Source organism: Paramisgurnus dabryanus, chromosome 17 (genome assembly GCF_030506205.2).
Source record: "Paramisgurnus dabryanus chromosome 17, PD_genome_1.1, whole genome shotgun sequence".
Classification (NCBI taxonomy): Eukaryota; Metazoa; Chordata; class Actinopteri; order Cypriniformes; family Cobitidae; genus Paramisgurnus; species Paramisgurnus dabryanus.
The window spans coordinates 24,720,260-24,747,043 of record NC_133353.1 but is presented as its reverse complement, the minus strand read 5'-3'; the positions used below and the strand labels follow the sequence as shown (position 1 = coordinate 24,747,043).

The following is a 26,784-nucleotide window of genomic DNA, read 5'->3' as shown; positions in this document are numbered from 1 at the left end:
CATGCTGGTGAATGATCTCAGCTTCAGGGTTAATAGCAATGAGCTCCCTGATCTCCGTTTTAGTTTGGGACATTTCTCGTTGTGAATGTTGATCAGCGTTTAAATCCTTACAGAATAAACAGAAAAAACTTCAGGAATGAAAACACATAGTAGATTATCCATGTAAAGTTTCACTAATAAAATAAGATAACAAAAAGGATAAATAAATACGATAAGAAAATAAATAAATAAAAATATAAAAAATTAAACAAGTTGACATAGGAAAACATTATGCATCGGTGGTATTACAGAAAAAGTCATCATGATATTTAAAAAAAAAAATTTTTTCTCGTTTTTAATAAATTGAAGAGATGTTAGAAATCAAATTTTTTTAAGAAATCAAATTAGGAAATGTGGAAAGTTAAGCTGCGATTTAGAGAATTTTTGTTTGTGAATGAACATTTAAAAAAAAATATAATAATAATTAACAATGTACTTAATAAATATTAAAGGAACAGTATGTAGGATTGTGGCCAAAACTGGTATTGCAATCACAAAACTTGTGGCTAAAACTGGTACTGCAATCATACAACTAGTGGCCAATACACAAAATGACAACATAAACATCAGTTGAGGGCTGCAACTCCACTTTTTAAATGACAATATCCTGGCCAGACCACTGTTGTCAGTGATATAAGTATTTGAAATGAAAATAATTTCTTAATGTCTAGTGACATATCAGGGCCATTTTATGATTTATTGATATACATTTCTTACATACTGTTCCTTTAAATAAATAACTAAATATTAGTTGTGCCTTCATCATAATAAAATATTTATTTTAACTGAAAGGATTTGAAAGAATCAAGGTGTTTACTTTAATGAAAATATACATTTTTCCAAAAAATTGAGTTTTGTCACAATGAAAAAATAAATGGGTTTAGTGTTTCTTCTTCTTTATTTCCACAAAATGAGCAAGAGTTGTCAACGTCCATATATTTTGCCGAAGTATCATTCACAGAATATATTTTATGTAAGATCTTAAAATGAATTTCTTTGGACAAAGAGCTGAACCATAACTTCTGATTGCGATGACACACGCCTCCTAACTACTCATCCTGGCTTCTTACGCCATTGTTGTTGTGTCTTGTTCACAAAGATTGCTTTCCGTGAATGTTACACCAATGTTACACCAATGTTACTAGGTCCTCTTTATGGGAGCGACCCCAGAACATTTACGTGACGTGTTTGTGCTCACACAGAAGCCTCTCTGCCAATTTTAAAAGAAATTTTCTGGGAACAAAGTGCTGTGTGAATGGGGTTTTAATGAATGCATTAGTTAACATGAACTAGCAATGAAAAATACTTTTACAGCATTAATTAACTTCTTCACGTTAATTTCGGCATTTACTAATACATTTATAAAATTAAGCGTTGTAACTGTTAACATTAATTAATGCACTATGAACTAACATGAATAACTATATTGACATTAACAAACATTTACAACAATTAATACATGTTGAAAACTACATTGTTCATTGTTTGTTTATGTTAGTTAATGCATTTACTAATACAACATTATTGTACAGTGTTATCGTTTTAATTTTAGCAGTATACACAGTTTAAAAATATAGATTTGTGAAATTTTGAAAGGTCATATAGTTTGTTAAAGGAATAGTCTAATAGTCTAAGGAGTAGACTATTCCTTTAAAAGTCAATGTTTCTGTAGCTCAACTGGTAGATCATTGCATTAGCAGTGCAAAGGTCATGGGTTCAAACCCCAGAATACATGCATACTACAAAAAATGTATGCATAAGTGGCTTTGGATAATGTATGTGTCTGCCAAATGCGTAAATGTAGTTTTTTTTTCACATTTATATGTTATGAATTAAAGTGTCTGTATATTGAGCCACAGTATGTACAGTATAATCTAACTGCTGAGTTGTCCAACCAATGAAAAACACAAATTATGATGTCCTGCTGAAGCTATCTTGCTTAGATATTTAATTATAATCATGTGTACCAGGGGTATAAGGTGTTGATTATAAAAAATATGGGGATGAACGTAGGCTACTGGTGGGAAGCACATGTCCCAACCAGTCAGCAACACAGCTACACCCATAAAGTGAGCCATCGCTTCACTGTGTGGCTTATTTTTAAAGTTGAATATATTCAATAATTCCAATTGTCTTTTTATTTATATTTCAGATCATCCATCTCTGGCATTCCACAGTCTTACATCCGTGTGGCGCGCTGAGGTGTTCCATCCCTCTCATTCCCAGGCATCTCAATGGCGACTATGACCACAGACTTCGACAGTGCTGAAATCACTCAGCAGTACAGCCGCATCAACACCCGCTTCGAACTTTCTGACGAAGAACTGGACAATGACAACAGCTCAGCCAGACTCTTTGAGCGCTCGCGCATTAAAGCACTGGCAGGTGAGTCACGTGACATTAAACCCAGCATGTGTTGCTTTTGCTTATATATACAGAGCACTACAAATGTGCACATGCATAGACAGACACACACCCACAGATTTAAAGACATACAAGCAGCTGAACCCTATCCTATTCTGCCCCTGACCAGCCAAGATCATTTGCACATATCCAGCATGCCTCTGTTGGACTGAGCTGGACAGCTGCCCTGCCCGTCTGTGCCCATAGCTTAGATATCTGGGATGGCTGCAATAGCTTGTCATTTCTGGCACACCTGTGAGGACTGCTGCTCGCAGAGACAGCAGGTTTTAAATAGAAATTTTAAAACCAGTATTATAAGCCCCTATTCCAGGGATTTCGGGGGTCATCTGTACACATGTTTTAGTAGGCTACAAGGGGTTTCACACAAGCACTCACAAACCACTATCTGCCTAAAATGGATTTGGGTACGGTTCTTGTAGACTGCGGTACGGTTCGCTGCTGATATAAACTGTACTAAATTGCACAACATGATCTCACAGACGTTCGTGTTATAGTCACAAAAAAATGTGATTAATTTATTTGTGTCCATGGCATGAAATTCTGTTTTTTCGTGCCTTTAGCACAAATGTCTATTTAGTGTCATTCAGCACGAATTTATAAAATAGATTTTCATGTCTGTGGCACGACAGTCTTTTTCGTGTCATTTTATATATTGTTTTGTAATTTTTCCCCCCTATTTTTAAATCATTGTTGCTTGGGGTTGTGGTTAGATTTGGGGTTTGGTTGTACTTTTATGTATGGGTTTCTACATGTTTTTCTTTTTCTATTTGCTTTTAAAACTATTCTCGCCTGGAGTTGATTAAAAAAAAAAAATTAAAGAAAGTGATTCTAACCCCAACCCCAAGTGACAATGGTAAGAAAATAGGAAAAAACAATGAGAAAACAATACTGTACATAAAATAACACCAAAATGAAAGTCATGCCACCGACACGAAAAACCATTTATAGAAATTCGTGCAACTGACACGAAAAAGACATTCGTGCTCAATGCATGAAAAAAAGCTGAATTTCGTGCCTTGGACACAAATAAATCAAATTTTTTGTGACTATGACACGACTTGCCGTAAGATCAGTCTGAAATTGCAAAAGGAAATCGCAAGAGAGATTCGAAAGCACACTCTTCACAACAACTGCATTTGTCCATTTTGGTGACACAAGTGTACCATGGTAGTAATATATATATATATATATATATATATATATATATATATATATATATATATATATATATATATATATATATATATATATATGGGGGAGGATGAGGGGGACCAATCAAACTTGCACTGTCGCATGTAGGATAAACAGCCATCAGTCGCCACAGTGTGTGTACATTCACAGAAAATAATGTGTTTGATGTTTAGATACATGGCGCAACGTGATGTGGCCCTTTTTCGTGTCAGTCGCACGAATTTCTATTAATGGTTTTTTGTGTCGATGGCATGACTTTCTTTTTCGTGTTATTTTATGTATTGTTTTCTCTTTGTTTTTTTCTATTTTCTTACCATTGTCATTTGGGGTTGGGGTTAGAATCACTTTCTGTTACATTTTTAGACATCCTAACTTAAACCCCAACTCTAACCACAACTCCAGGCGAGAATAGTTTTAAAAGCAGAAGAAAAACATGTAGAAACCCATACATAAAAGTACATCCAAACCCCTAATCTAACCACAACCCCAAGCAACAATGATTTAAAAATAGGGGGAAAAAATTACAAAACAATATATAAAATGACACGAAAAAGAAAGTCATGCCACAGACATAAAAAACTATTTTATAAATTTGTGCTGAATGACACTAAATAGACATTGGGCTCAAGGCACGAAAAAACTGAATTTCGTGCCATGGACACAAATAAATTAATCACATTAAATTAATCACAACCCCTTAAGGATGGCTACACACTTGAATATTTTTAAACCCGATTTTGAGCCTGATTTTTTTAAACTGTCCATGGTTTTAAAATCAGAACAGATTTAAAATCTATTGTGTCCCACGTCTAAAACTTTTTTTTTTGAGCACAAATAAAAAAACACCAGCGGACCCTAAATATTCCAGTCCCTAGAAATGACTCAAATCCTTCGAACAATATAGGTCATTTTGTTTAACAAGTGTCTGAATTTATAAATGTGACCCTGTCTGTGAAACTTTAGGCTGAAGTCTCATAATCTAAATTATTATGTGATTAGGAATATCAAAGTTTGATTTCAACCATTAACTTCACTAAAAAACTATACACAGAAGTTTGATACTATATACCAGTGTTGAAGTCGAGTCTGAGTCATGACCAAAACCAAAGACCAAGTGTCGAGCCCGGTCAAGACTCGGTGTGGACTTGGTCTTGACTCAGACTCGACACTCAATCTCTGGTCTTGGTCTTGACTTGGACTCGACTACAACAGTGCTATATACTATGGGGCAGTTTCCTGTACAGGGATTAGACTAGTCCTAGACTAAAATAAATGTAAGAGTTGTCCAAACTGAAAACAACTTGCACTGACATATCTTAAAATACATCCGTGCCCTTTGTTTTGCCTCAAAATGCACACAAGTAATGTTTTTAGTAAGGCATGTTTGTTAAAATTAGTTCTGAATTAAACAGGCCTAGTCCTAGCTTAAACGAAAACATCACCCTTTTTCAATATTTGACTATGTTCTTACCTCAACTTAGATGAATTAATACTTACATATCTTTTTTAAATCTGTACACTTAATCTTTGTACAGCGTGTCGTGAATGTGTTAGCATTTAGCCTAACACCATTTATTCCTAAGGATCCAAGCTAGGGTGGCCATTCGTGTCAGTTCCACCGGACACATCCCAAACGTGTTCGGGTGCGTTCTCCGAAAGTCGCGTTGGTCGACCGCATACGTCATCAAGGTTTAATATTTCGGGTTCAATTTCAAAAAAGCAACCATTACATTTCAAGGTAAGAATAAAACTACAATGATTGTATGTCTTAAAAGAAATAAATCTTAATTTTTTTATGTATTTTAACTGAAATGTAAGAACCTCGATGACGTATATGGTCGAGCAATGTGACTTGAACCGAAAACATGTTCGGGACGTGTCCGGCGGAACTGGCACGATTCACGAATGGCCACCCTAATCCAAACACTTCCATGTTTTCCCTATCTATTGAGTACACAGTACATGAGTAGTTACACGGGTAGTTATGGTGGCACAAAATAAAATGTGGCAATTTTTTAAGTGGAAAAAAATGAACTATATTGTATGGTGGAAGAGCACTTAATACCAAAAAATTGGTATTTAAATAGGGAAAACATGGCAGTGTTTGGTGGCATATAAATGTAGCTGTTTGGATCCTAAGGAATGAATGGGGCTAGGCTAAATGCTAACACAGTCACGAAGCGCTGTACAAAGATTAAGTGTATGCATTGAAAAAAGATAGGGATGTATTTATCTGTCTAAGTTCAGGTAGTTCAGTTTAGTTTATTTATTTATAAATTACACAAATACAGCACAGTGCTGCCCAAGGTGCTGTACTGAGGTAAGAACATAATAAAATATTAAAAAATGGTGGTGTTTTCCTTTAAGCTAATCTCTGTCCGGGAAACCACTCCTTGTATTATTTAATAACCGAGGTTTATCATAAATTAAAAAAAAAATTGTGGTGTCAGAGATTGCTTTGTTACTTTGTGTTGTATGTTGAATGTCTCTCTTTTGTGATAGTAAACACAACTTTAGCCTGTCTCTTTAAGTCAAGTGCATGTTGCTGAGCAAGGGTTGGTGTGATGTGATGTGTTGTGTCTGAGCGTATGTGCACTGCTTTTTCAGTAATGCAATTAGAGAGAGAGAACGAGAGAGTGAGTGGTTCTCATTCCTCACCACTGATTTACTGCTTGTAAAAGAATGCGTATTTCTTTAAGTATACTAAGTACACCTTGAGTATATACTATAACCTACTTATTTATATATTTGTAATATGCATTGTGGCAAACAAGCTTATGCATACCCTTACACACAGACATCACACTGTATAAAACAAAGACACAGTGGTAACACACCTACGCCCATTTAAACACATTATAGATGATCTTGTTTGGATGGGTGTGTGTTGTGGGGGAGTCAGGAAAGGGGGTAAAGAAGAAACACTCTACACAACAGCATCACTGCTAAACGAAAAGTGAGTAAGTGAGGGAGAGAGAGAAAGAGAGAGAGAGAGAGAGAGGGAGGGCGAGCAAGAATACTCTGAGACAGAAGGAGGGAAGACGAGTCGTCTCGTTCTTTCTTGGCTGCGCAGGTTGACAATGAGTAGCCCGTGTCTGATTCGTGCGATGCCCGTCACCCAGACCCATCTGCGGGAGGTCAAACTCAGCCTGAAGACCAGCAGAGAAACCATAACAGTCCGACCTACTCCAGTCGCTCGGGATGTCAGCAGCCGACAGTACAGCACTGTGAAAGAAGCCCCTATCAGGACCAATGCCCCAAGCAGCCGGAGCAAAAGCACCCCGCCGACGTACAGGGCCCAGAGCAGGAGGGGTGCAAAAAGCAACGTTACGCAGAAGTGCGACCCTCAGCATCTTCCACAAAGAAACGGCACTTTAAAGGGCATCCCGTCGAAAACGGCGCCCGTGACTCGAACTCCGGTCATCTCAACGTCGTCATCCTCTTCCTCCTGCACCCCCAAGGGGCACCGCCCCTCACCTCTACGATCCTCGCCCTCATGCCCCCTCTCCCCGTCCCGGGGCATGACACGAGCGCGATGGTTCAGCTACAGCACTTCCAACATCTGCTTCAACAATTCCATGTTGGATGGTCGCTTCAGACAACTACAAGGTAGCGTCCTACAACTGTGTTTTCATCCCGCCCTCAGATTGGCAGAGGGCAGTCTTTCCTGGCATACCTCTCCACCCTGCCACAGGGGAATTGTAGAATTAGTTGTGAAGGGAGGTGGTTGGTTGGTGTTTTTTCTGTTGGCTAAGGTGAAATATGAATAAGTGGTTTGTCTTTATTAATTTTTAGTATTCATGCTGTATATACGCTTCAATTGCTCAGTGACGTACTACTTAATATTTAATGATGAAAACACTGAATGGCAAAAATAGGTCTTGTTTTTTTCCCCATCTGTCTTTTTCTGCTGAATGATGAAGTGATTGGTACATTGGCAGACTGCTATTTTTGCCTTTTAAAGGAAAACAGTCTCTCTCTTTTTCTCTCTCTATGATTTGGTGTATTCAGCACCGTCTAAGATCTCCAACTTTACTTGTTTTCTCCTGGCAGCTCTGTTTATTTTTAGAGAAGTTGACTGTCATTGTTAATTTGTGCAAGACTGAGCTTTCTCTCTCTCTCTCTTTGAAGACAGAGTTCTTTAGTGCTTTGGAACAGATGAGAAATCATTTTTTGATGACTATTAGTTGCATTCATAGTATAAATACATATGGATATAGTATAAATGCATTATGTCTACTATTCCTCTACTCAAGCATTGTGGAGAGGTATTTTATAAAATATTAAACTTTATCTTGTTGAGGAGAGGTGTATTGTTACTTTTCTTATTTATGGCAGATGCTTAAAGGAAAACACCACCGTTTTTCATCATTTTACTGTGTTCTTACCTCAACTTAATACATTCCCAGCTTTATTCAGTGTGTGCACTTGATCTTTGTACTGTACCGCACGTGTGTGTTAGCATTTAGCCTAGCCTCATTCATTCCTTAGGATCCAAAAAAGGATGAATTTAAAAGCCACCAAACACTTCCATGTTTTCCCTATTTAAAGACTGTTACATGAGTAGTTACACGAGTAAGTATGGTGACACAAAACAAAATGTGGTGATTTTTTAAGTGGATGAAAATAAGAACTATTTGGCGGAAGAGCACTTAGTTTGCAGCGCTTCGAAATTGGCATGCAGTAACATCATCACTCCTGACTACTCCCCCTCTCACCCAAACTTTCGTCAATATTACACAAAAGAAGATATTTTGATAAAGGATGGTAAGCACACAGCTGATTGTAACCATTGACTTCCATAGTAGGAAAACAAACATTATGGAAGTATTGTGATAAATGATGAAAAATATATTTTGATAAATGATGGTAAGCACACAGTTGATGGTATCCATTGAATTCCATCATATTTGTTTTTCATACTACGGTAGTCAATGTTATAATCAGCTGTGTGCTTATCACACTTCTTTAGTGTTTATCAGATAAAAGAAATTCATACAGGTTTGAAACAACATGAGGATGAGAAAATGATGACCTAATTTTCATTTTTGGGTGAACTATCCCTTTAACAACCATTCAAATTCTTTTGCATCATTGCAGCAAGTTTGGCATTCGCCAATCAAATTGTCTTTATTATGCACCTTGCTTCATTTTGTTCTTTCATCCCAAAGATTTTGTACCTTATTCTTTATGGATAATTATGTAGCTGTGCAAGTATGTCCAAAGCCCTCTAAACAATGACTCACTTATTCTGTACAGGGAAAATCCATCAATATGAATATTTCACAGAGCTGCTCTGTAAGCTAGCAAAGAGATATTGGAGATGTGAAACCTCAGTATTTAGACTCGCTGCTGTTTTAATGGAGAGACAGCATCATTTAGCCGAGGTTAGACTGCAGTATGTACAAGGTGCTAACAGGAAGCAGAATCTATTTGGCAGCAGTCTGATCATGAAATATGTAGTGGTGCTGGCCTAAAAGCTTTTATTACGCTTTAACACATTTGCAGCTTTCCTTACTCTGGATGGGAACATGGTAAATTGCACTGTAACCGTTTTAGCTAAAAAAGCTGACTCCTGCAGTTACTTTCATGGATGTAACTTGTTCTGTAGTCAGGTTGTATATTTGTGACTGTCTGTGAAATCCTTGTTAAAGTCTCATAATCCAATTATGAGATTAGAAGCATCAAAGTTTAATTTCAATCAATGACACGACCTTACACAGTCAGTATTAAAGATATCAAGGTAATTTTCCACGTTCTTTGCATTATGTAGGTAAAACAAAAGATTTTAGCTGGGTTTTAAAATTTTGTTTTAAGTCCTAAAATGTGTTAAGGAAATAGTCTTTTACATAAAATTAATCATAATAAAGCAACAAAAGATTGTGTAATAGTCAGTGTTGGGGGTAACGCAAGTAACGTGCATTACGTAATAATATTACTTTACTGAAGTAACGAGGAAAGTAACGCATTACCTTATAAATGTACACATTAATATTTGAGTTACTTTTTTAAAAAAGTAATGCAAGTTACTTTTTTTTGTTTAATTAATTTGATTTAAAAAAAAATGTGTACTGAATTAAACTAAACGTAGTCACATTATGCACTTTATTATGCGTACACCCCTGTGTGGGAACAGTTTGAGTCAGAAACTGAGATGGCAGGCCAGAGCTCGACATTTTTGTGATGAAATGTGCAATTTCTGAATGCTGAACTTTTCAGTCATAAAAAACACCTGCAAGACCTGATAGAGATCAAGCCTCAGCCAAAAAAAGTAACGCAAAAGTAACTTAAAAGTAACATAAGCATTACTTTCCATGAAAAGTAACTAAGTAATGCAATTAGTTACTTTTTTTGGGAGTAACTTAATATTGTAATGCATTACTTTTAAAAGTAACTTTCCCCAACACTGGTAATAGTTGTTACATTTGAATATATATGGTATTTTCACTGCTTTTTAGGGTCTTGTACTATATACAGATTTCAAGTAATGCTTTCTTGTCAAATCTTATTTTAAAATTTTGTTAAACAATTTCAAAGTCAAAACTTAAAAAAGTAGGTTGAATAAAACAAAGTTGTATTAACTAGAAAATTTTTTCAGTGTAAGACAGCATGTCTTAAAGGGACACTCCACTTTTTTTGAAAATATGCTCAGCTCCCCAGAGTTAAACATTTGAATTTTACCTTTTTGGAATCCATTCAGCCGATCTCCGGGTCTGGCGGTACCACTTTTAGCATAGCTAACTCTAATCCATTAAATCTGATTAGACCATTAGCATTATGCTCAAAAATAACCAAAGAGTTTCGATATTTTTCCTATTTAAAACTGGACTCTTCTGTAGTTACATCATGTACTAAGAACGACGGAAAATTAAAAGTTGCGATTTTCTAGGCCGATATCGCTAGGAACTATACTCTCATTCTGGCGTAATAGGACCTACCATGGCTGCAGGAGGCGCGATGATATTACGCAGCACCTGAAAATAGTCCCCTTAGTAACTTTCAATAGCAGAGGACTATTTTTGGGCACTGCGTAATATCATTGCGCTATTTTTGAGCGTGATGCTAATGGTCTAATCAGATTCAATGAATTATGCTAAGCTATGCTAAAAGTGGTACCGCCAGACCCAGAGATCAGGTGAATGGATTCCAAAACGGTAAAAATCTAATGTTTAACTCTAGGCCGGAGGAGCTGGAAATTGTGTAGTGTCCCTTTAAAAGACAAAAGAAACATCAAAACCAATATTAAGCATGGTTTTTCACATGCAAAAATATTGCAAGCATAATTTGCATATTCATTCTTTCAATGCACTACATTGCTGTGTGATCCAGATGGAGGAGATGAGAACAGCACAAAACATCAGATTGATTTAAAACACTGACTTTGTATGATTGTGTAAAACTTGACAGAACAAGGCTAAAGATTATAAATCATCTCTGAAAATGATGCTTCTCTGTTTTCAGTTCAATGGTAAATGGGAAGGTAATGAGGTAATGTCTTCGTATTCCCACAAGCTTCGGGGTTTAAAAGCACGAATCTTTTCTACTCTCCATTCTCTACACATTTTAATTTTTCCTTTTTACTGTCTTTGCTTACATTCTGTCTTTTTGTTTCATGTGGTCATAGGGTCTGTATCTTTTATAAAACATTTCATTAAGAATGCACAATTTTGCCCTTTTTGTGGTAGATCCTTAAAACAAACGCAACACTGCAAAAGTGGTGCTAAGAAAGGACACATATACATATAATATATAATTAATAATACATAACCTCACACGATTATAATATCTACATTTGAGCAAGTCACTGTATAAATGTGACAATATAAAGTCCCCTATTAGCTATCAAGGGCCTTTTCAGAGTGTTAAAATAAGACAATGGCAATGCATGTCACATACATAGCTAAATGTTGTTTACCTCATTGTCGATTTCAGATGAACGAGAGGCTGTCCAGAAGAAGACCTTCACAAAATGGGTGAATTCGATTCTAGCCAGAGTCAGCTGCCGAATCTCAGATCTCTATCTGGACCTGCGGGATGGAAGAATGCTCATCAAACTACTGGAGGTTCTGTCAGGCGAGAGACTGGTAAGAAGTATATACAGTTCATTTTATAATGATGCAACACCACAGGAACAATATTTGACCTACATTTTTAAGGTAACATCTTTTAAACCTTTTTGCCCATCAGCCCAAGCCAACCAAAGGCAGAATGAGGATTCACTGTCTGGAGAATGTGGACAAAGCTCTGCAGTTTCTAAAGGAACAGAGGGTTCACTTAGAGAACATGGGATCACATGATATAGTAGATGGGAATCACCGCCTTATTCTGGGCCTTATCTGGACCATCATCCTTCGCTTCCAGGTCAGCTCATAATTCAGTAGCCCATTAAAATACACACTTCAGCATCCAAAAACTATTTGTTGTACATAATAACAAAACATAAATGATTCAGTATAAATCAATACGTGATGGATGGATTAAAGACCATTTTATCAATCCTATGGAAGGGTTTCCCAAACTGGTGAACCCCTGGTGGTTTCGCGAGGGAATTACAGGGGGTTTGTCAGTTGATGCACAAAAAAAAATGTATAAATTACAAATAAATCACGTAAATAAAAAAAATAATTTTACAGTAAAATAGCTAAATAAGACACTCACTATACTGTGTATATATATATATATATATATACATGTCATGTGACCATTTCACAGCACTTTATGAGAAAACTGAGAACTCATGCAAAATAGACAGATAGGTTGTATGTGCCAAAAGAGAAAATTACCAATTAATAATAACAACAACTATAACTATAAAATATTACTAGATGAAATCTTATTGTTTTCGAAGTTAAAGTCATGCAAATATGCTATCAAATTATTTAAATATGTACTTAAAATCTCAAGGGGTACTTCAATTATGTAATTTACGTCAAGGGGGTTCAGCTGACAAAACAGTTTAAAAAACTGCTGTAAATATACTGCCTACCAGACCGCATGTGTTTGCACGTCAACGCCGACGACAACGCAAAGTATAAATAAAAACTGATGCGGAACATACGCCGTCGCGGCTGCGGCATCAAACAAAAATGCGTCATGAGGTCAAAATAACATATATAAGTCACAGTGGACTATACGTTGCATTTATTTAGAAAATTATTTCACAAAATCCAAGCCAAAGAACAGACATTTAATCTGGAAAGGCAAGTTATTCAACTACTATTGCACAGAACAGCAGGCTGAATAGGTGTCTGTATGTTAACGTAACATTATCAGTTATTTACACGATACACAATAGCATACTGAACATACCTGGATGGCTGAATATAGGCTAAATTAACCGAACAAGCTAATGAGCTTAAAGTTCGCAGGCTCGACATTCCACATCACTAAATTCATTTAATTACATAAATACAGGAGCAGCATTTAGCGAACTCTCACGGCTATAGACGGTAATGATGTCTCTTGCCTCATAAATGTCAAAATTAATTCATACTGACTTACAAGCCGCACCTGACTATAAGATGCAGCATCAGTCAGATTATGAAAAAAGGGCAACTTAGAGTCCGGAATATATGATAAAGTCCTCGTCAACATGAAGTCGCAATCGACTTCCATATTGTGACATATTTCACAAAACTTAATTTCACACCAGGAAAATAGTGGGCATGGCTCGTGATTCGATTGGATATAGAAAAGTAGGCATTTAGGACTAGCAGCAGACTGACAGTTAGGGGGTTGACAAGTGCTCTGCCCAAGCCGTCAAGCTGATTTCATGGGAACTTTAAAGAAGACCTACTGGATAGTTTTTGTGTTTATATATAGCATGTATTTATTTTTATTCTCTACATTTGATATGTGGGTATTTTTAGCCCAGCTGCTTCAAATAATGTCTTTTGCTTAATAATTTACAAAAGGGCTGGTTTTAACAGTAATGTACCAAACATCAGGATCTAAATAAAGCAACAATGCCTTTTTAATCTGAGAATGAATACTGAAAGTGAATTAGCTCTTTGTAATATTTACAGTAAATGAAATGTCAACTGAGGTACGCCTTATGTTTTGGAATGCTTCGAAATGACTAGTTGAGAAAGTAATACTCTAAAAACATAATGGTAGATCAATGTTTTTTTTTGTCTAAATGTTTTTGTGCATACAGATTCAAGACATTGTCGTAGAAACAGGACAAGCTGACAAGACAGGCAGGCAGGAGACCCGCTCAGCCAAAGATGCTCTGCTCCTCTGGTGTCAGATGAAGACGGCAGGGTAGGACAGCACTTGTCACACAGTAGTATTAATAAATCTTATTGCCAATAATCAATTTTGTTTTGCGAAAAATGATTACATGTGGCTGGTGTTTTGTATCTGCAGGTACCCCAATGTTAACATTACCAACTTTACCACAAGCTGGAAGGACGGAATGGCTTTCAATGCTCTTATACACAAACACAGGTAATAAATAATTAGATAAGGAACAAGCCAGTTGATGGACCTATAGTAGTTAGTACACATGCTGTGACCATTGAGCTACTGTATTGAAACCTCTGACCAATAACTTTTTTTGACTGGCACGTTTCCCGAATCTTTTCTCTTTCTTTTCCTATTCATTAAAGTAGCAAAACAACTACATAGAGACGGTTTTCCTTATTTATATTCTTATTTCACTATATTAGGCCAGATCTGTTGGACTACAGCAAACTACAGAAGTCCAACCCCACCCACAATCTTCAGCGGGCCTTTAATGTAGCTGAACAAAAGCTTGGGGTCACCAAGCTTCTTGATCCAGAGGGTAAGTAATAGTATTCACCTTCTGAACACTTACTGCTTACTGCTCAAGAAACATTGTGACTTGAGAAATGAGGCTGCTGGAGATGAAGATAATGGAGATAACATATTGATATTGTGTTGTTTGCAGATGTTTTTACCGAGAACCCAGACGAGAAGTCCATAATCACATATGTTGTGGCATTTTACCACTACTTCTCCAAGATGAAAGCTTTGGCAGTCGAGGGCAAGCGAGTTGGAAAGGTGTGACATTTAAGTGTTTGTGAGCCTATGTGTATACATGTTTCATTCCAGAGGACATTTACATGAATGGGTGTTCTTATTCTCTAGGTGCTGGATCAGGCCATTGAAACAGAAAAGATGATTGAGAAGTATGAGTCGCTGTCTTCAGACCTGCTAACATGGATTGAGCAAACCATCATTGTGCTAAACAACCGCAAGCTGGCTAACTCTCTTACAGGCGTCCAACAGCAACTGCAAGCCTTTAACTCTTACCGTACTGTGGAAAAACCACCCAAGTAATTAAGACTGTTCACAAACATAATTCTATGTATGTTGTAATATACTGTTAAGCAACTATATTTAACTTTAACGTATTTCCTACTATTTAGATTCCAGGAAAAAGGCAACTTGGAAGTACTCTTGTTCACCATCCAGAGTAGAATGAGGGCCAACAACCAGAGGGTCTACACACCGAAAGAGGGGGCACTGGTGTCTGATATCAATAGGGTGAGATAACTTGAGTGACATGTTTTTGCGCAGAATTGCAGTAAAGTGATTCGTGAATGAGTGTTTGCCATCTCAATCAGGCATGGGAGCGGTTGGAGAAAGCAGAGCACAACCGTGAGCGAGTCCTAAGAGATGAACTGATCAGGCAGGAGAAGCTGGAGCAAATGGCTCGTCGCTTTGACAGGAAGGCATCCATGAGAGAGACCTGGCTTCTGGAGAATCAGAGACTAGTTTCTCAGGTAACTCACAAACCACAGGCTCTGTGTCACCTTTAAGCTGTAAATTACGGATTCTTATCTGGCTGCGTATGAAAAATAATTAAATTCTCATTATTTTGCTCTCTACTGTATAGGACAACTTTGGCTATGACTTACCAGCAGTGGAGGCAGCAAAGAAGAAACACGATGCCATTGAAACTGACATTGCTGCTTATGAAGAACGTGTCCAGGCTCTGGTGGCGCTCTCTAAAGAACTGGAAGAAGAGCGATACCATGATGCTAAGCGCATTGATGTAAGAAAAGACAACATACTGAGGCTGTGGGACTATCTGCAGGAGCTTCTGAAAGCTCGCAGAGGCCGTCTAGAGAAGAACCTCACGCTTCAGAGAATATTCCAGGAGATGCTTTACATTATTAGCTGGATGGATGAGATGAAGGTATAAAGAACTTGTGTATTACATGACTATTGCATTCACATGCAAAGCGTCATTTGTAATATCTTTGTTGTTATATGGCATTTATTTTCCAGGGCCGGCTTTTGTCCCCTGACTTTGGGAAACACTTATTGGAGGTAGAAGACTTGTTGCAGAAACATTCATTGGTAGAGGCTGATATTGCGGTGCAGGCGGAAAGAGTACGATCGGCCAATGCAGCTGCCCTTAAATTTGCCAATGGGGACAGTGAGTACAGTTTTGACACCTAAATTGATGACTTAAATAATGTTGATTGGTAAAAGATGGTAAAAGGTCAATTTCCTCTAATGTTTAGGCTACAAACCATGTGACCCTCAAGTGATCCGTGACCGAGTACAACATTTGGACCTGTGCTACCAGGAGTTGTGTGCTCTGGCCGCCCAGAGGAAAGCCCGTCTTGAACAGTCGCGACGTCTTTGGAATTTTTTCTGGGAAATTGGAGAGCTAGAGAGCTGGATTCGGGAAAAGGACCACATCTTTTCTTCTCTCGACTATGGCAAGGACATGACCAGTGTGCTGGTCCTGCTTAGCAAACACAGTGTCTTCGAGGATGAGCTCGATGCCAGGCGCGACAATCTCAAGCAGGTGATGGATGAGGGTGAAAGTATGATCCAAGCCAAGCACTTGGGTTCCCCCAAAGTGCAACAGCGCATGGACGAAGTGCGGAGGCAGTGGCAACAGTTGGAGGACCTCGCTGCGTTCCGTAAACAGAATCTACAAGACACCCAATGCTTCTTCCAGTTTCAGGGTGATGCTGATGATCTTAAGGCCTGGCTGGTTGATGCTATGCGCCAGATGAGCAGTGACGACATTGGGCATGATGAATACACTACACAGCGACTGCTCAAGAAACATCGTGACTTGAGAGATGAGGCTGCTAAGAATGGAGCCACCATCGATGCTTTGTCTAAACAGGCCAATGCACTTCCCGAGGAGCTGAGCAACACACCGGATATTCAAGGCCGTCTGACGGATATCCGAAATATGTATATTGAGCTTCTGAACCTCTCAGACCTGAGGAAGAAGAAGCTGGATGACACCATGGCATTGTATACTATCTTTAGTGAGACAGATGCTTGTGAGCTCTGGATGAGCCAAAAAGAAACCTGGCTGGTTGGACTAGAGACACCCGAGAAGTTAGAAGATCTGGAAGTTGTACAGAACAGGTATGGCTTTTGACTACATAGAGAGACAGCAAATAAGTGTGCTTCCTAAACTGGAAAATGGGTAACAGCAAGATGTTTTAATCCTGCTTCTGGAAACCACTGACTTGCGAAATTTAGCTCTAACCCTAATCAAAGACACCCAAACCAGAAAATAAAAGTTTGCATTAGTTATTAGATTAGGGTTGAACAGTGGGTCTCTAGGACCCTGCATTAAAAAGACTATATAAAAAATCTATAGTTTATTTTATGTATACCATTCTTCTGTTAATTTGCAGGTTAAGCATCCTTGCTCAAGAAATGGGTAATATCCAGGCTAGGGTTGATGATGTAAATAAAGCAACCAAACAACTTGAAGACAGCAGACATCCACAAACAAAACAAGTGAAAGACTGTCAACTTCGTCTTAATAAGAGGTAAGACTTATTCAATTCTTTATTTGTAATCATTCTCAAAATTCTCTTTGGATGATTTGTTTTGTTTCTCTCCTTTTTACCTCATAGGTGGGAAGCTTTTAAAGCAATGGTGGAAGATAAGAAGCGTAAAGTAGATTCAGCCCTCAGTCTACACAACTATGATCTTGATTGTGATGAGACACAGTCATGGATAAAGGAGAAGACTCGAGTCATCGAGTCTACGCAAGACCTTGGAAACGACCTGGCTGCAGTGATAACCATTCAGAGGAAGCTTTTTGGTATGGAGAGAGATCTTGCTGCCATCCAAGACAAGTTGGACTTTCTGCGTGGTGAGGCCCAGAAGCTTATCCAGGACCATCCAGACAATGCTTTTGATATCCTCCGTAGACAGTCAGAGCTAAACGCTGCCTGGGACACTTTAAAACACACACTGAAAGAACGTGAAGACTCTCTTGGGGAGGTCAGCAAGCTGCAAACCTTCCTACAGGATATGGATGATTTTCAGGCCTGGTTGTTCAAGACACAAAAAGCTATTGCATCCGAGGACATGCCCGATGGTTTACCAGAGGCTGAGCAGTTCCTGAGTCTTCATGATGCTGTAAAGGATGACATGGATGGCCATGAGGAAGATTACCATCGTGTAAGGGACACGGGAGCAGCGGTCATTCAGGGGCAAGAAGATGATCCTCAGTACCAGCAGCTTGGGCAGAGGCTGGGGGGTCTTGATAAGGGTTGGGATGAACTGCACAAGATGTGGGACAGCCGTAAGAACTTCCTAGATCAGGGGCTTGGCTTCCAACAGTTTATGAGGGATGCCAAACAAGCTGAGGCCATCTTAAATAACCAGGTATACATTTAATTTCAAAATGGCAATATTGATCAACTTTGAGGGCTACCATAACTATTTAATTAACTTTGTTCATGATCTCTCTAAATGGCATTTCATCTTCCCCCCCATACTTCTTAAAAGGAATACACTCTAGCCCACGTAGACAAACCTGACACCCTAGATGGTGCAGAGAAGGCCCTGAAGAAGCATGAGGACTTTGTCAGCACCATGAATGCAAATGAGGAGAAGATATTAAGCACATTGGAGTCCGGTCAGAGGCTGGTGGATAGTGGAAACCTTTACTCGGGAAGGGTGAAAGACAAGATGGACTCTATTGAGGATAGGTTTGTATTTGTTTTATCACTGTCTTCATAAGCTCAACATACATTCATTCTCCAAACCTAAATTGTCCTTTGGGATGCCTGGAGCCCATCCGAGCATCTTGGTTCTTAGGCAGGAAACACCCTGGATAGATGACCAGTCCATCACTGGGCTATAAACTTAATGCTTTCGTACAAATTCTAAAGAAAGTCTATTTGCTAATCGTTGCGATCTTTTCCTGGGCCTCGCCCACCCATCAGACCCTGTGACTGGAAGTAAAGAGAGATTGTTTCGAGAGGGGATGAGATTTGTGTATTTGATTAAAGATTGTGAGGGCACATTAATTTTTTTAAGTAATTTGTAAAAAAATATTTAAAAAAAGTCATCAAATTTCATTATGACTTTAATACTTTGTCTGCATTGCATGACATGTGTCATCCAGTAATGCCAGCAAAACTAGTGAAAAATCACTAGGTTTCTTCATGAAAGTTTATGTTTATCCACCAATGCATTTGACTTGTGCTGGATCAGCAGTGTGCAAGAGAAGCATTATGCTGTAAAAGGGAAACCTTCATTTCCCCTATTAGCCCTGGCTGTCTGTAGCTCCAAATGATGGGCGCCTGTCTTGGTGGGTATTGATCTCTCTGTAAAAGTAAACCTAATCTATTGGCTTATGTTGCTCTGTTAAAGTGTGTTGCTCAGTGAGAGAATGGAGTAGTAAAAGAAAGCCATGATGTCAATGTCTTCCCATGTTTAGATTTAACTACATACTACATACACTTCTTATATCATTCTGCTTTGAAGACTTACCAGTAATGTTTTTGTGTATGCCATTTCTTTAGGTACAACAAGAACAGAGACAAAGCCACAGAAATCTCAGGGAAACTCAACGACAACAGGGACCTTCAGCATTTCCTTCAAAACACCCAGGATGTGAGCAGGATTTTTCGTTTTGCTCCAAATAAATATTCAAAGGTTTTATATCATTCATTGATTATGCACTTCTCTCTTTTAGCTTACACTGTGGATAAATGAGAAGATGCTGACTGCACAGGATACATCATATGATGAGGCTCGTAACCTTCATAGCAAATGGCAAAAACACCAGGCCTTCATGGCAGAGTTAGCGTCTAACAAGAACTGGCTTCATAACATTGATAAGGTAAACAGAAAGTTGACGTTTATGTCTCTGGCTTTGTTTACACCTAGTATTGGGATTTATTTTGAGCAATCGAACAAAAAGATGCATATACAAATTTTGTACAACAATCTCTAATGGTATGGTGTTAAAAAAATGTGCACAATGTTCATATTTAGGAGGGACAGGAACTCATGGAGTCCAAGCCTGAGTTTGAGCCCATTGTTACGGACCGTCTTGCCAAACTTCATGAGCTGTGGGATAAGTTGGAGAGTACCACACAGGAGAAGGCTCGGTTACTGTTTGACGCAAACCGCTCTGAGCTGTTTGACCAGAGCCTGGCTGACCTGAAGAAGTGGTTAGCGGAATTGCAGCTGCGGCTCCAGGGTGATGTGGATGAAGAAGTTAAAGACCTTACCAGTGCCAATATTCAACTGAAGAAACATCAGGTGTGCTTAACCTAAAGCTAGTAATATTTTTGAGTGTTGTGACTGCATTTCCAACGATAGCTTACTGAATTTTGTTTATATCTATCCTGCGTTTCCACTAGATCACAGAGAATCAAATTCGGGATCGTGCACGTGAACTAGAGGAACTCCAGGAAGCTGTACAGCAGCATGGGTCTGTTAGAGAGGACCAGCCTGAACTTGAAGTTGAGCATCAACTTCTCCAGAGTGACTTCCAGAAACTTTTCACACCTCTCGCCCAACGCAAAAGCAAGTTGGAGGCTGCTAAGGGAGTCCACCAGTTTTTCCGAGATCTTGCAGATGAGATAGTATGTACAGACCCAGTAGACAGAACTATGACTTAAATAAGTTTTTGGTAATTATATTTCTTAAAAGCTCCTTCATAATGGTCTTTACATTTGTCCTCTTTAGCTCTGGGTGAATGAGAGGTTACCAATGGCAATGTCTGAAGACCATGGGAATAATCTTCAGACTGTTCAGCTTCTACTCAAAAAGAACCAGGTGAGTTCTCCATTTTGTCCTCCTCAGACCTACACACACTTCAATATAAATCCAACATATAGGATCAAACGCATCTGTTTTAAATTATCAGAAATGTGTCAGATAGAAGAGACATTCAAAATGTGTATTGTTAATCCAATCTGAAGGCATTTTGATATTTTTTATTTGTGTCACTGGCTAGGTTTCCATCACACTGATTTTATGCACATTTTGAAGTATTGCATAAGAGTGATGGAACCAGCATATTTCAAATAAAAAAATCCCTTAATTCGCCAAAAAGTTTTTTAGCTCGCTTGAGGTGGTTTTTGACTTATGCGAAAAAGAGCAAATGTGAATAATGGGAGATTGAAACATATTTGCTAAAGAAATTCGGACGTAACGAACATTAAACCCACGTGACTGATCGTCTAGCTGTATCAGCTGACGTTTTTTCCCAAATATGGGGCTTGACGTTTGGCAATAACAAGCTACACCAGTAGTATATGTATAACTTGCCAAATTGTAACCAAATGCAATCCTGTCTACATTTTCTAAACGTGCCTTGTTTTACTTACTTTTGGTTACTAGATTACCAATACCATTGTCATTCGCTCAAACAACTTGATGGAAACGCACCTAATTCGCATTTGTTTGTTTTTCTTTTTTTTGCGAATTTCAGCACAAATTTCCACACAAAAAGTTTTTTTGTGTCCTCAAGCAAGACTTCTTTTTCGTGTCATTTTATGAATTGTTTTCTAATTTTATTTTTTATTTTCTTACCCTTGTCTCTGGGGTTAAAGAGGAAAATCATGTCAATGAACACATATAAATAAAGCAAATATTTCGTGACTATAACACGAAATGCCTTGAGATAGGAATAGACTTTTCATGGTGATGGTAACTATTCTTGTACCTTACAGTCCCTACAAAAAGAGATTGACGGCCACCAGCCACGTATTGATGAGGTGTTAGAGCGTGGACGGCGAATGGTGGCAGCAGCAGAGGGTAGTCCAGAGGCAGAGCGCATGTCAGAAGAGATGATGAAACTTCAAGAGGTTTGGGCCAAGCTGCAAGATGAGATGGCCAAACGGAGAGCACGACTCTACGGCTCCAATGAGGCCCAACAGTACTACAACGATGCAGATGAGGCTGAGGCCTGGATCGGAGAACAAGAACTTTACATGATTGCTGAGGAGAAAGCCAAGGTAAGAGCTACAACACAGTATGTGCCTAGCTACAATAGGATAGTATCCCAGGTAGTTTGGTCAAACTCATACAATCAGCTTCAAATGCTAAATCTGATTTAACTGGACTGTTATATCTCCACATTGTAGGATGAGCAGAGTGCTATGATCATGCTAAAGCGACACCTGCTCCTAAAGCAGACTGTAGACGACTATGCATACTACATCCAGCAGTTGGCAGACCGCGCACAGAAGATGCTAGCTGAAGAGCACCCTGATGGGTATGCTTTAATACAAAGTATCAAATGATTGTTTGTTAATATATCCAAAACTGATGGACAACTTTATAACAGAGTAATTTGTTGTCTGTATATGAAGTGAGGCCATCATTCGAAGGCAAGGACAGGTTGATAAGCAGTATGCAGGGCTGAAGGAGCTATCAGAGGACCGCAAAAAGAAGCTGGATCACACGTACCATCATTTCCTGCTGAGCCGTGAAGTGGAGGATCTTGAACACTGGATCGCAGAACGTGATGTTGTGGCCTCTTCACAAGAAATGGGCCAAGACCTTGACCACGTGATGGTAAAACACCCCTACAAACAGAAGCATATTACAACCTTTACACAAAAACCATACAAACTTGCATACTCAGCACCACTAATTAAAATTTTATTTAGATCCTGCGAGACAAGTTTCGGGAATTTGCACGGGAGACGGGGACAGTGGGTCAAGAACGTGTAGATGTTGTGAATCGGACCATAGACGAGATGATCGAAACCGGCCACAGTGAAGCGGCCACTATGGCGGAATGGAAGGATGGAATCAATGAGAGTTGGGGAGATCTGTTGGAGCTCGTCGACACCCGTGCCCAGCTCCTCACAGCTTCCTATGACCTGCTGAAGTGAGTATAGGAGAACTGACTGTATAAGGTGTCACTTAATCAGATGTGCTTTCATCAGATCATATTATACATACTGACTTGTTGCATTTAATGCAAAACAAGCGTACTATTATAGTTATCATTTTACAATGCTTTTACTGATGCGATTGTAAGTGTTGTATGGTATACAGTTTAAGACTAGAAGACACTACAGTATGTGACACTAATAAACAACATCATAAACCACTATGTATATATTTATATGGCTTTGTATCACTGCTGTTTAGATGTTAAAGGATGACAAGCAATGTTCTGAAAACTTGTTTAGGTATTTTTATGATGGGAAGGAGCTGGTTGCTCACATCCAGGAAAAGAAGAATGAGCTTCCTGATGACCTGGGAGAGGACTTTAGCAAAGCGGAGTCTTTCCACCGCATGCATGCTGCATTTGAGAGGGACATCAGCTCCCTGGGAAAACAGGTAAGGCAAACAACATGGCACATAAAGACGTGATCTTCATCATCATGCTATTGGCTTGGGTACTAAAATGAATTTTTTGGAAAAATTATATTTCAAAGAGCTTTCTTTTTGCAGGTTAAACAATTTCAGGAGACCGCAGCTCGGCTACATGCCCAGTATGCAGGAGATCAGGCTAATGCCATTCGGGACACTGAAAAAGAGGTGGTGGATGCCTGGAAGGGACTTCTGGATGCGTGCGAGGGCAGGAGAAAGCGTCTGGAAGAAACAGCAGACAAATTTCGCTTCTTCACCTTGGTCAGAGACCTGCTGGCTTGGATGGAAAGCATCATTCAACAGATAGAGACCCAGGAAAAACCAAGGTAAGGAAAGTTATCGTTGTTTTTACAGTGGATGTGTCTATGAGTCAAGTTCTTGTAATCAAGTTTTTTTCTTGTTTCATTGAAGAGATGTATCCTCTGTGGAGCTTCTGATGAAATATCACCAAGGGATCCGTGCTGAAATTGAGACCCGTGGGCCAAAATTTAATCAATGTATCGAGCTTGGCCAGGCCCTCTTGGAACGCAGGCACAAGGACTCAGCAGAGGTAAACAAATGGGGTTAAGTAGTGTCCAGTCCACATTTAATGTGTTCAGGCTGATGTGATGGATCTGTCAGACTTGTGTCGACTTAATGTAATATATATCCGTCTTTCCTTCCAGATCAAGGAGAAGCTGATACAAATGACAGAGAAGAGAAACGAGATGATGCTCAAGTGGGATGACAGATGGGATTGGCTTAGACTTTGTAAGCTTACACATGACACAGATACATTCACTCAGGGGCATAGCAAATATATAGCAGCTTCAGCAACTGTGAAAAGCATCCTCAAAGACTGTGCAGTCTTGTCTCCTCCCATGGTGCATTTAGACAATTATGTTTTTGCTAGAATGCAAGTATGCACAATTTAGGACATGAGAAGTACCCAACAGGTATGTTTATGTACGCTACAGATTCTAATGACTATATATCTTCATCTAGTGTTGGAGGTATGTCAGTTTGCCCGGGATGCGTCTGTGGCGGAGGCCTGGCTGATAGCTCAGGAACCATACGTGGTTAGTAGGGATGTGGGCGAGACGGTGGATGAGGTTGAAAAACTGCTTAAGAGGCATGATGCCTTTGAGAAATCCACAGCTACGTGGGAGGAGCGTTTCTCAGCATTGGAACGTCTTACAACCGTGGGTATTTTTTTAATTACTATTGCTTTTACTTTGAGTATTAAACTTTGATGTAGTACTTGCCCCATGCTATTAATAATAAAGTATAAATAATATAAAAGAAATTATATTTAATAATTTTAGATTTGAAAGCAAGCACCCAAAACTCCTATAAACCATTAATGCACTGTAGCAATAATCAAGCAACAATGGGAATTTATAGCATCAGCAAATTTTGTATGGGCAAGCACCTCTCAAATTATCATCAAAAAATCTTGATCTTTTAACTTACTGACTTTTAATCATAATCTATTATAGTTGGAGCTGTTGAAAATTCGAGAGCAACAACAGGAAATGCAAAAATACAAACAAGAGGTGGAGAAAGATAGCAGGTAAATATAAGAACTGTGAACATTTTCATGTTACATATTCCAAATTAAGGTTTGACCTTTAAACTCATGTCCCTTAGAAAAGAAGACACAGGATTTGCTGAGGACTCTTCACAACTCTACACTACAGAAGAACCATCTATGGTCAGTTTAATGTAATGTTTCATGACCATCTCTTAAAGGGACACTCCACTTTTTTTGAAAATATTCTCATTTTCCAGGTCCCCACAGCAGTCGAAAATAGTCCCCTTAGTGACTTTACATAGCAGTAGACTATTTTCGGGCAGTGTGTAATATCACTACGCCTGCTGCAGCCATGTTACGGCAGCAAAGTCCTTGGTTATTATGCCAGAATGAGAGTACAGTTCCTAAACATATCTGCCTAGAAAATCGTAACTTTTAATTTTTATCGGTCTTAGTACACAATGTAACTAACTACAGAAGAGTTAAGTTTTAAATAGGAAAAATATTGAAACTCTTTGGTTATTTTTTAGCGTGATGCTAAATGGTCTAATCAGATTCAATGGATTATGCTAAGCTATGCTAAAAGTGGCCAGACCCAGAGAATGGCTACATGGATTCCAAAACGGTAAAAATCAAATGTTTAACTCTAGGGGAGCTGGAAAATAAGTATATTTTCAAATAAAGTACAATAAAAGGACAATAAAAATGTCCTTTTAAAGGTATAGTTTACCCATAAAAAATATTCTGCCATAATTTACTCACCCTCATGTTTTTACAAACCTGTATACATTTCTTTGTTCTGCTGAAGATCTGGAATATATTTGTAATGAAGCAGGAAACAAAAGCACCATTGACATCCATAGTAGGAAAAATACTCCTATGGAAGTCAATGGTGCTCAGAATATCTTCATTTGTGTTTAGCAGAACAAAGAAATGAATACAGGTTTGTAACAACATGAGGGTGAGTAAATGATGACAGAATTTCCATTGTGGGGTGAACTATATCTTAAATTTTTTTAAATTCTTCATATTATACTAACATGATCAGTGCAGAAAAACTGTACATTTTCACGTTAGCAAGTGCAAAACAGCACATAGTACCTGAAAATATAATTACAGTCTTCCAATTTATAACATATGTGTTATGATTTTCTGAATTTGTTCCTAAGCTCTGTGCTTGTATTCTTTTTAGTCTGGAATTGGAGTAATAGAGCCTAGTTCCTTTGGAGTTGATGGCACAGCAGGGGAATCTACTGTACCACTGGTGTCAGAGACACAAGAAAGTGGCTCGCAAGAACTAGACCCTTCTACATCCATACAGGTCACCAAAGAAACAGAAGAGGCTTCCACACTTCCCACTATGACCTTAGAAGTTCAGCCAGCCCTGTTGGAGGGAACTTTAGCCCGCAAACATGAGATGGAGGGACCCAATAAAAAAGCATCCAACAGGTTAGATTTATGATTTTAACCTTGTGAATGATAAAGGTTACCCTGACTATAAACACATGTGAAATTAAAAACAGTACAAATTTCACTAGAGGCCACATGACGTCAAAAGGTTGCAATAGGGCTGCCAACTGTCCTGTATTTGCCGGGACGTCCCGTATTTTGAGCCTAATTTATTTGTCCCGTACCGGGCCTCCAGTTTTTTTTATTCCTACACTGATCTAACCAGTGACTGATACGACAGTTCGTTTTCATGGGGCGCCACAAGAGCGGAGCGGCAGATAACATCAAAATTCTGTGAAAGCGATTCGAGAAATCATACAGAGGAGAATGCTATAGAAATTCTCTCGCGGTACCTTGATGTCATCCACCTGTCAGTTCTTTCGGCGCACAAGCAGCAACAGCAGCAGTGCTGATCACGATACTTAGGAATGATCTCGATAGCTTTAATCCAATCACAGACCCCTTCAAGCACAATCAGATATACGATAAACAATACGATTTCATGTTTTATTTTTTTATATGGTGCGTTATTTAGCTGTTTGTGCATGTATAAAATCTGCATAGTTACAAAGTTC

General features: G+C 38.6%; 1 protein-coding gene across 2 annotated transcripts in view; it reads left to right on the top strand.

The window, feature by feature from the left end:
* Nucleotides 1-26,784, top strand: part of sptb (spectrin, beta, erythrocytic) — a 33,923-nt gene that overhangs the window by 3,355 nt on the left and 3,784 nt on the right. The window contains exons 2-34 of one of the 2 annotated variants that reach the window (XM_065288541.2): nucleotides 2,192-2,424; nucleotides 11,587-11,738; nucleotides 11,842-12,015; nucleotides 13,811-13,917; nucleotides 14,023-14,103; nucleotides 14,325-14,440; nucleotides 14,567-14,679; nucleotides 14,767-14,954; nucleotides 15,048-15,165; nucleotides 15,246-15,404; nucleotides 15,518-15,820; nucleotides 15,913-16,063; nucleotides 16,152-17,022; nucleotides 17,298-17,435; nucleotides 17,523-18,282; nucleotides 18,406-18,608; nucleotides 19,428-19,518; nucleotides 19,601-19,747; nucleotides 19,903-20,172; nucleotides 20,274-20,498; nucleotides 20,602-20,691; nucleotides 21,591-21,875; nucleotides 22,005-22,135; nucleotides 22,233-22,437; nucleotides 22,533-22,756; nucleotides 23,064-23,214; nucleotides 23,329-23,573; nucleotides 23,659-23,797; nucleotides 23,913-23,997; nucleotides 24,232-24,428; nucleotides 24,726-24,799; nucleotides 24,877-24,940; nucleotides 25,953-26,209. In XM_065288541.2, coding sequence (XP_065144613.1) covers nucleotides 2,274-2,424; nucleotides 11,587-11,738; nucleotides 11,842-12,015; nucleotides 13,811-13,917; nucleotides 14,023-14,103; nucleotides 14,325-14,440; nucleotides 14,567-14,679; nucleotides 14,767-14,954; nucleotides 15,048-15,165; nucleotides 15,246-15,404; nucleotides 15,518-15,820; nucleotides 15,913-16,063; nucleotides 16,152-17,022; nucleotides 17,298-17,435; nucleotides 17,523-18,282; nucleotides 18,406-18,608; nucleotides 19,428-19,518; nucleotides 19,601-19,747; nucleotides 19,903-20,172; nucleotides 20,274-20,498; nucleotides 20,602-20,691; nucleotides 21,591-21,875; nucleotides 22,005-22,135; nucleotides 22,233-22,437; nucleotides 22,533-22,756; nucleotides 23,064-23,214; nucleotides 23,329-23,573; nucleotides 23,659-23,797; nucleotides 23,913-23,997; nucleotides 24,232-24,428; nucleotides 24,726-24,799; nucleotides 24,877-24,940; nucleotides 25,953-26,209 — 6,665 coding nt within the window. In that variant the 5' untranslated portion in view covers nucleotides 2,192-2,273. Of the gene's footprint in view, nucleotides 1-2,191; nucleotides 2,425-6,569; nucleotides 7,264-11,586; nucleotides 11,739-11,841; nucleotides 12,016-13,810; nucleotides 13,918-14,022; nucleotides 14,104-14,324; nucleotides 14,441-14,566; nucleotides 14,680-14,766; nucleotides 14,955-15,047; nucleotides 15,166-15,245; nucleotides 15,405-15,517; nucleotides 15,821-15,912; nucleotides 16,064-16,151; nucleotides 17,023-17,297; nucleotides 17,436-17,522; nucleotides 18,283-18,405; nucleotides 18,609-19,427; nucleotides 19,519-19,600; nucleotides 19,748-19,902; nucleotides 20,173-20,273; nucleotides 20,499-20,601; nucleotides 20,692-21,590; nucleotides 21,876-22,004; nucleotides 22,136-22,232; nucleotides 22,438-22,532; nucleotides 22,757-23,063; nucleotides 23,215-23,328; nucleotides 23,574-23,658; nucleotides 23,798-23,912; nucleotides 23,998-24,231; nucleotides 24,429-24,725; nucleotides 24,800-24,876; nucleotides 24,941-25,952; nucleotides 26,210-26,784 lie in introns of those variants that run through there. The other variant, XM_065288542.2, reaches the window with a different exon arrangement.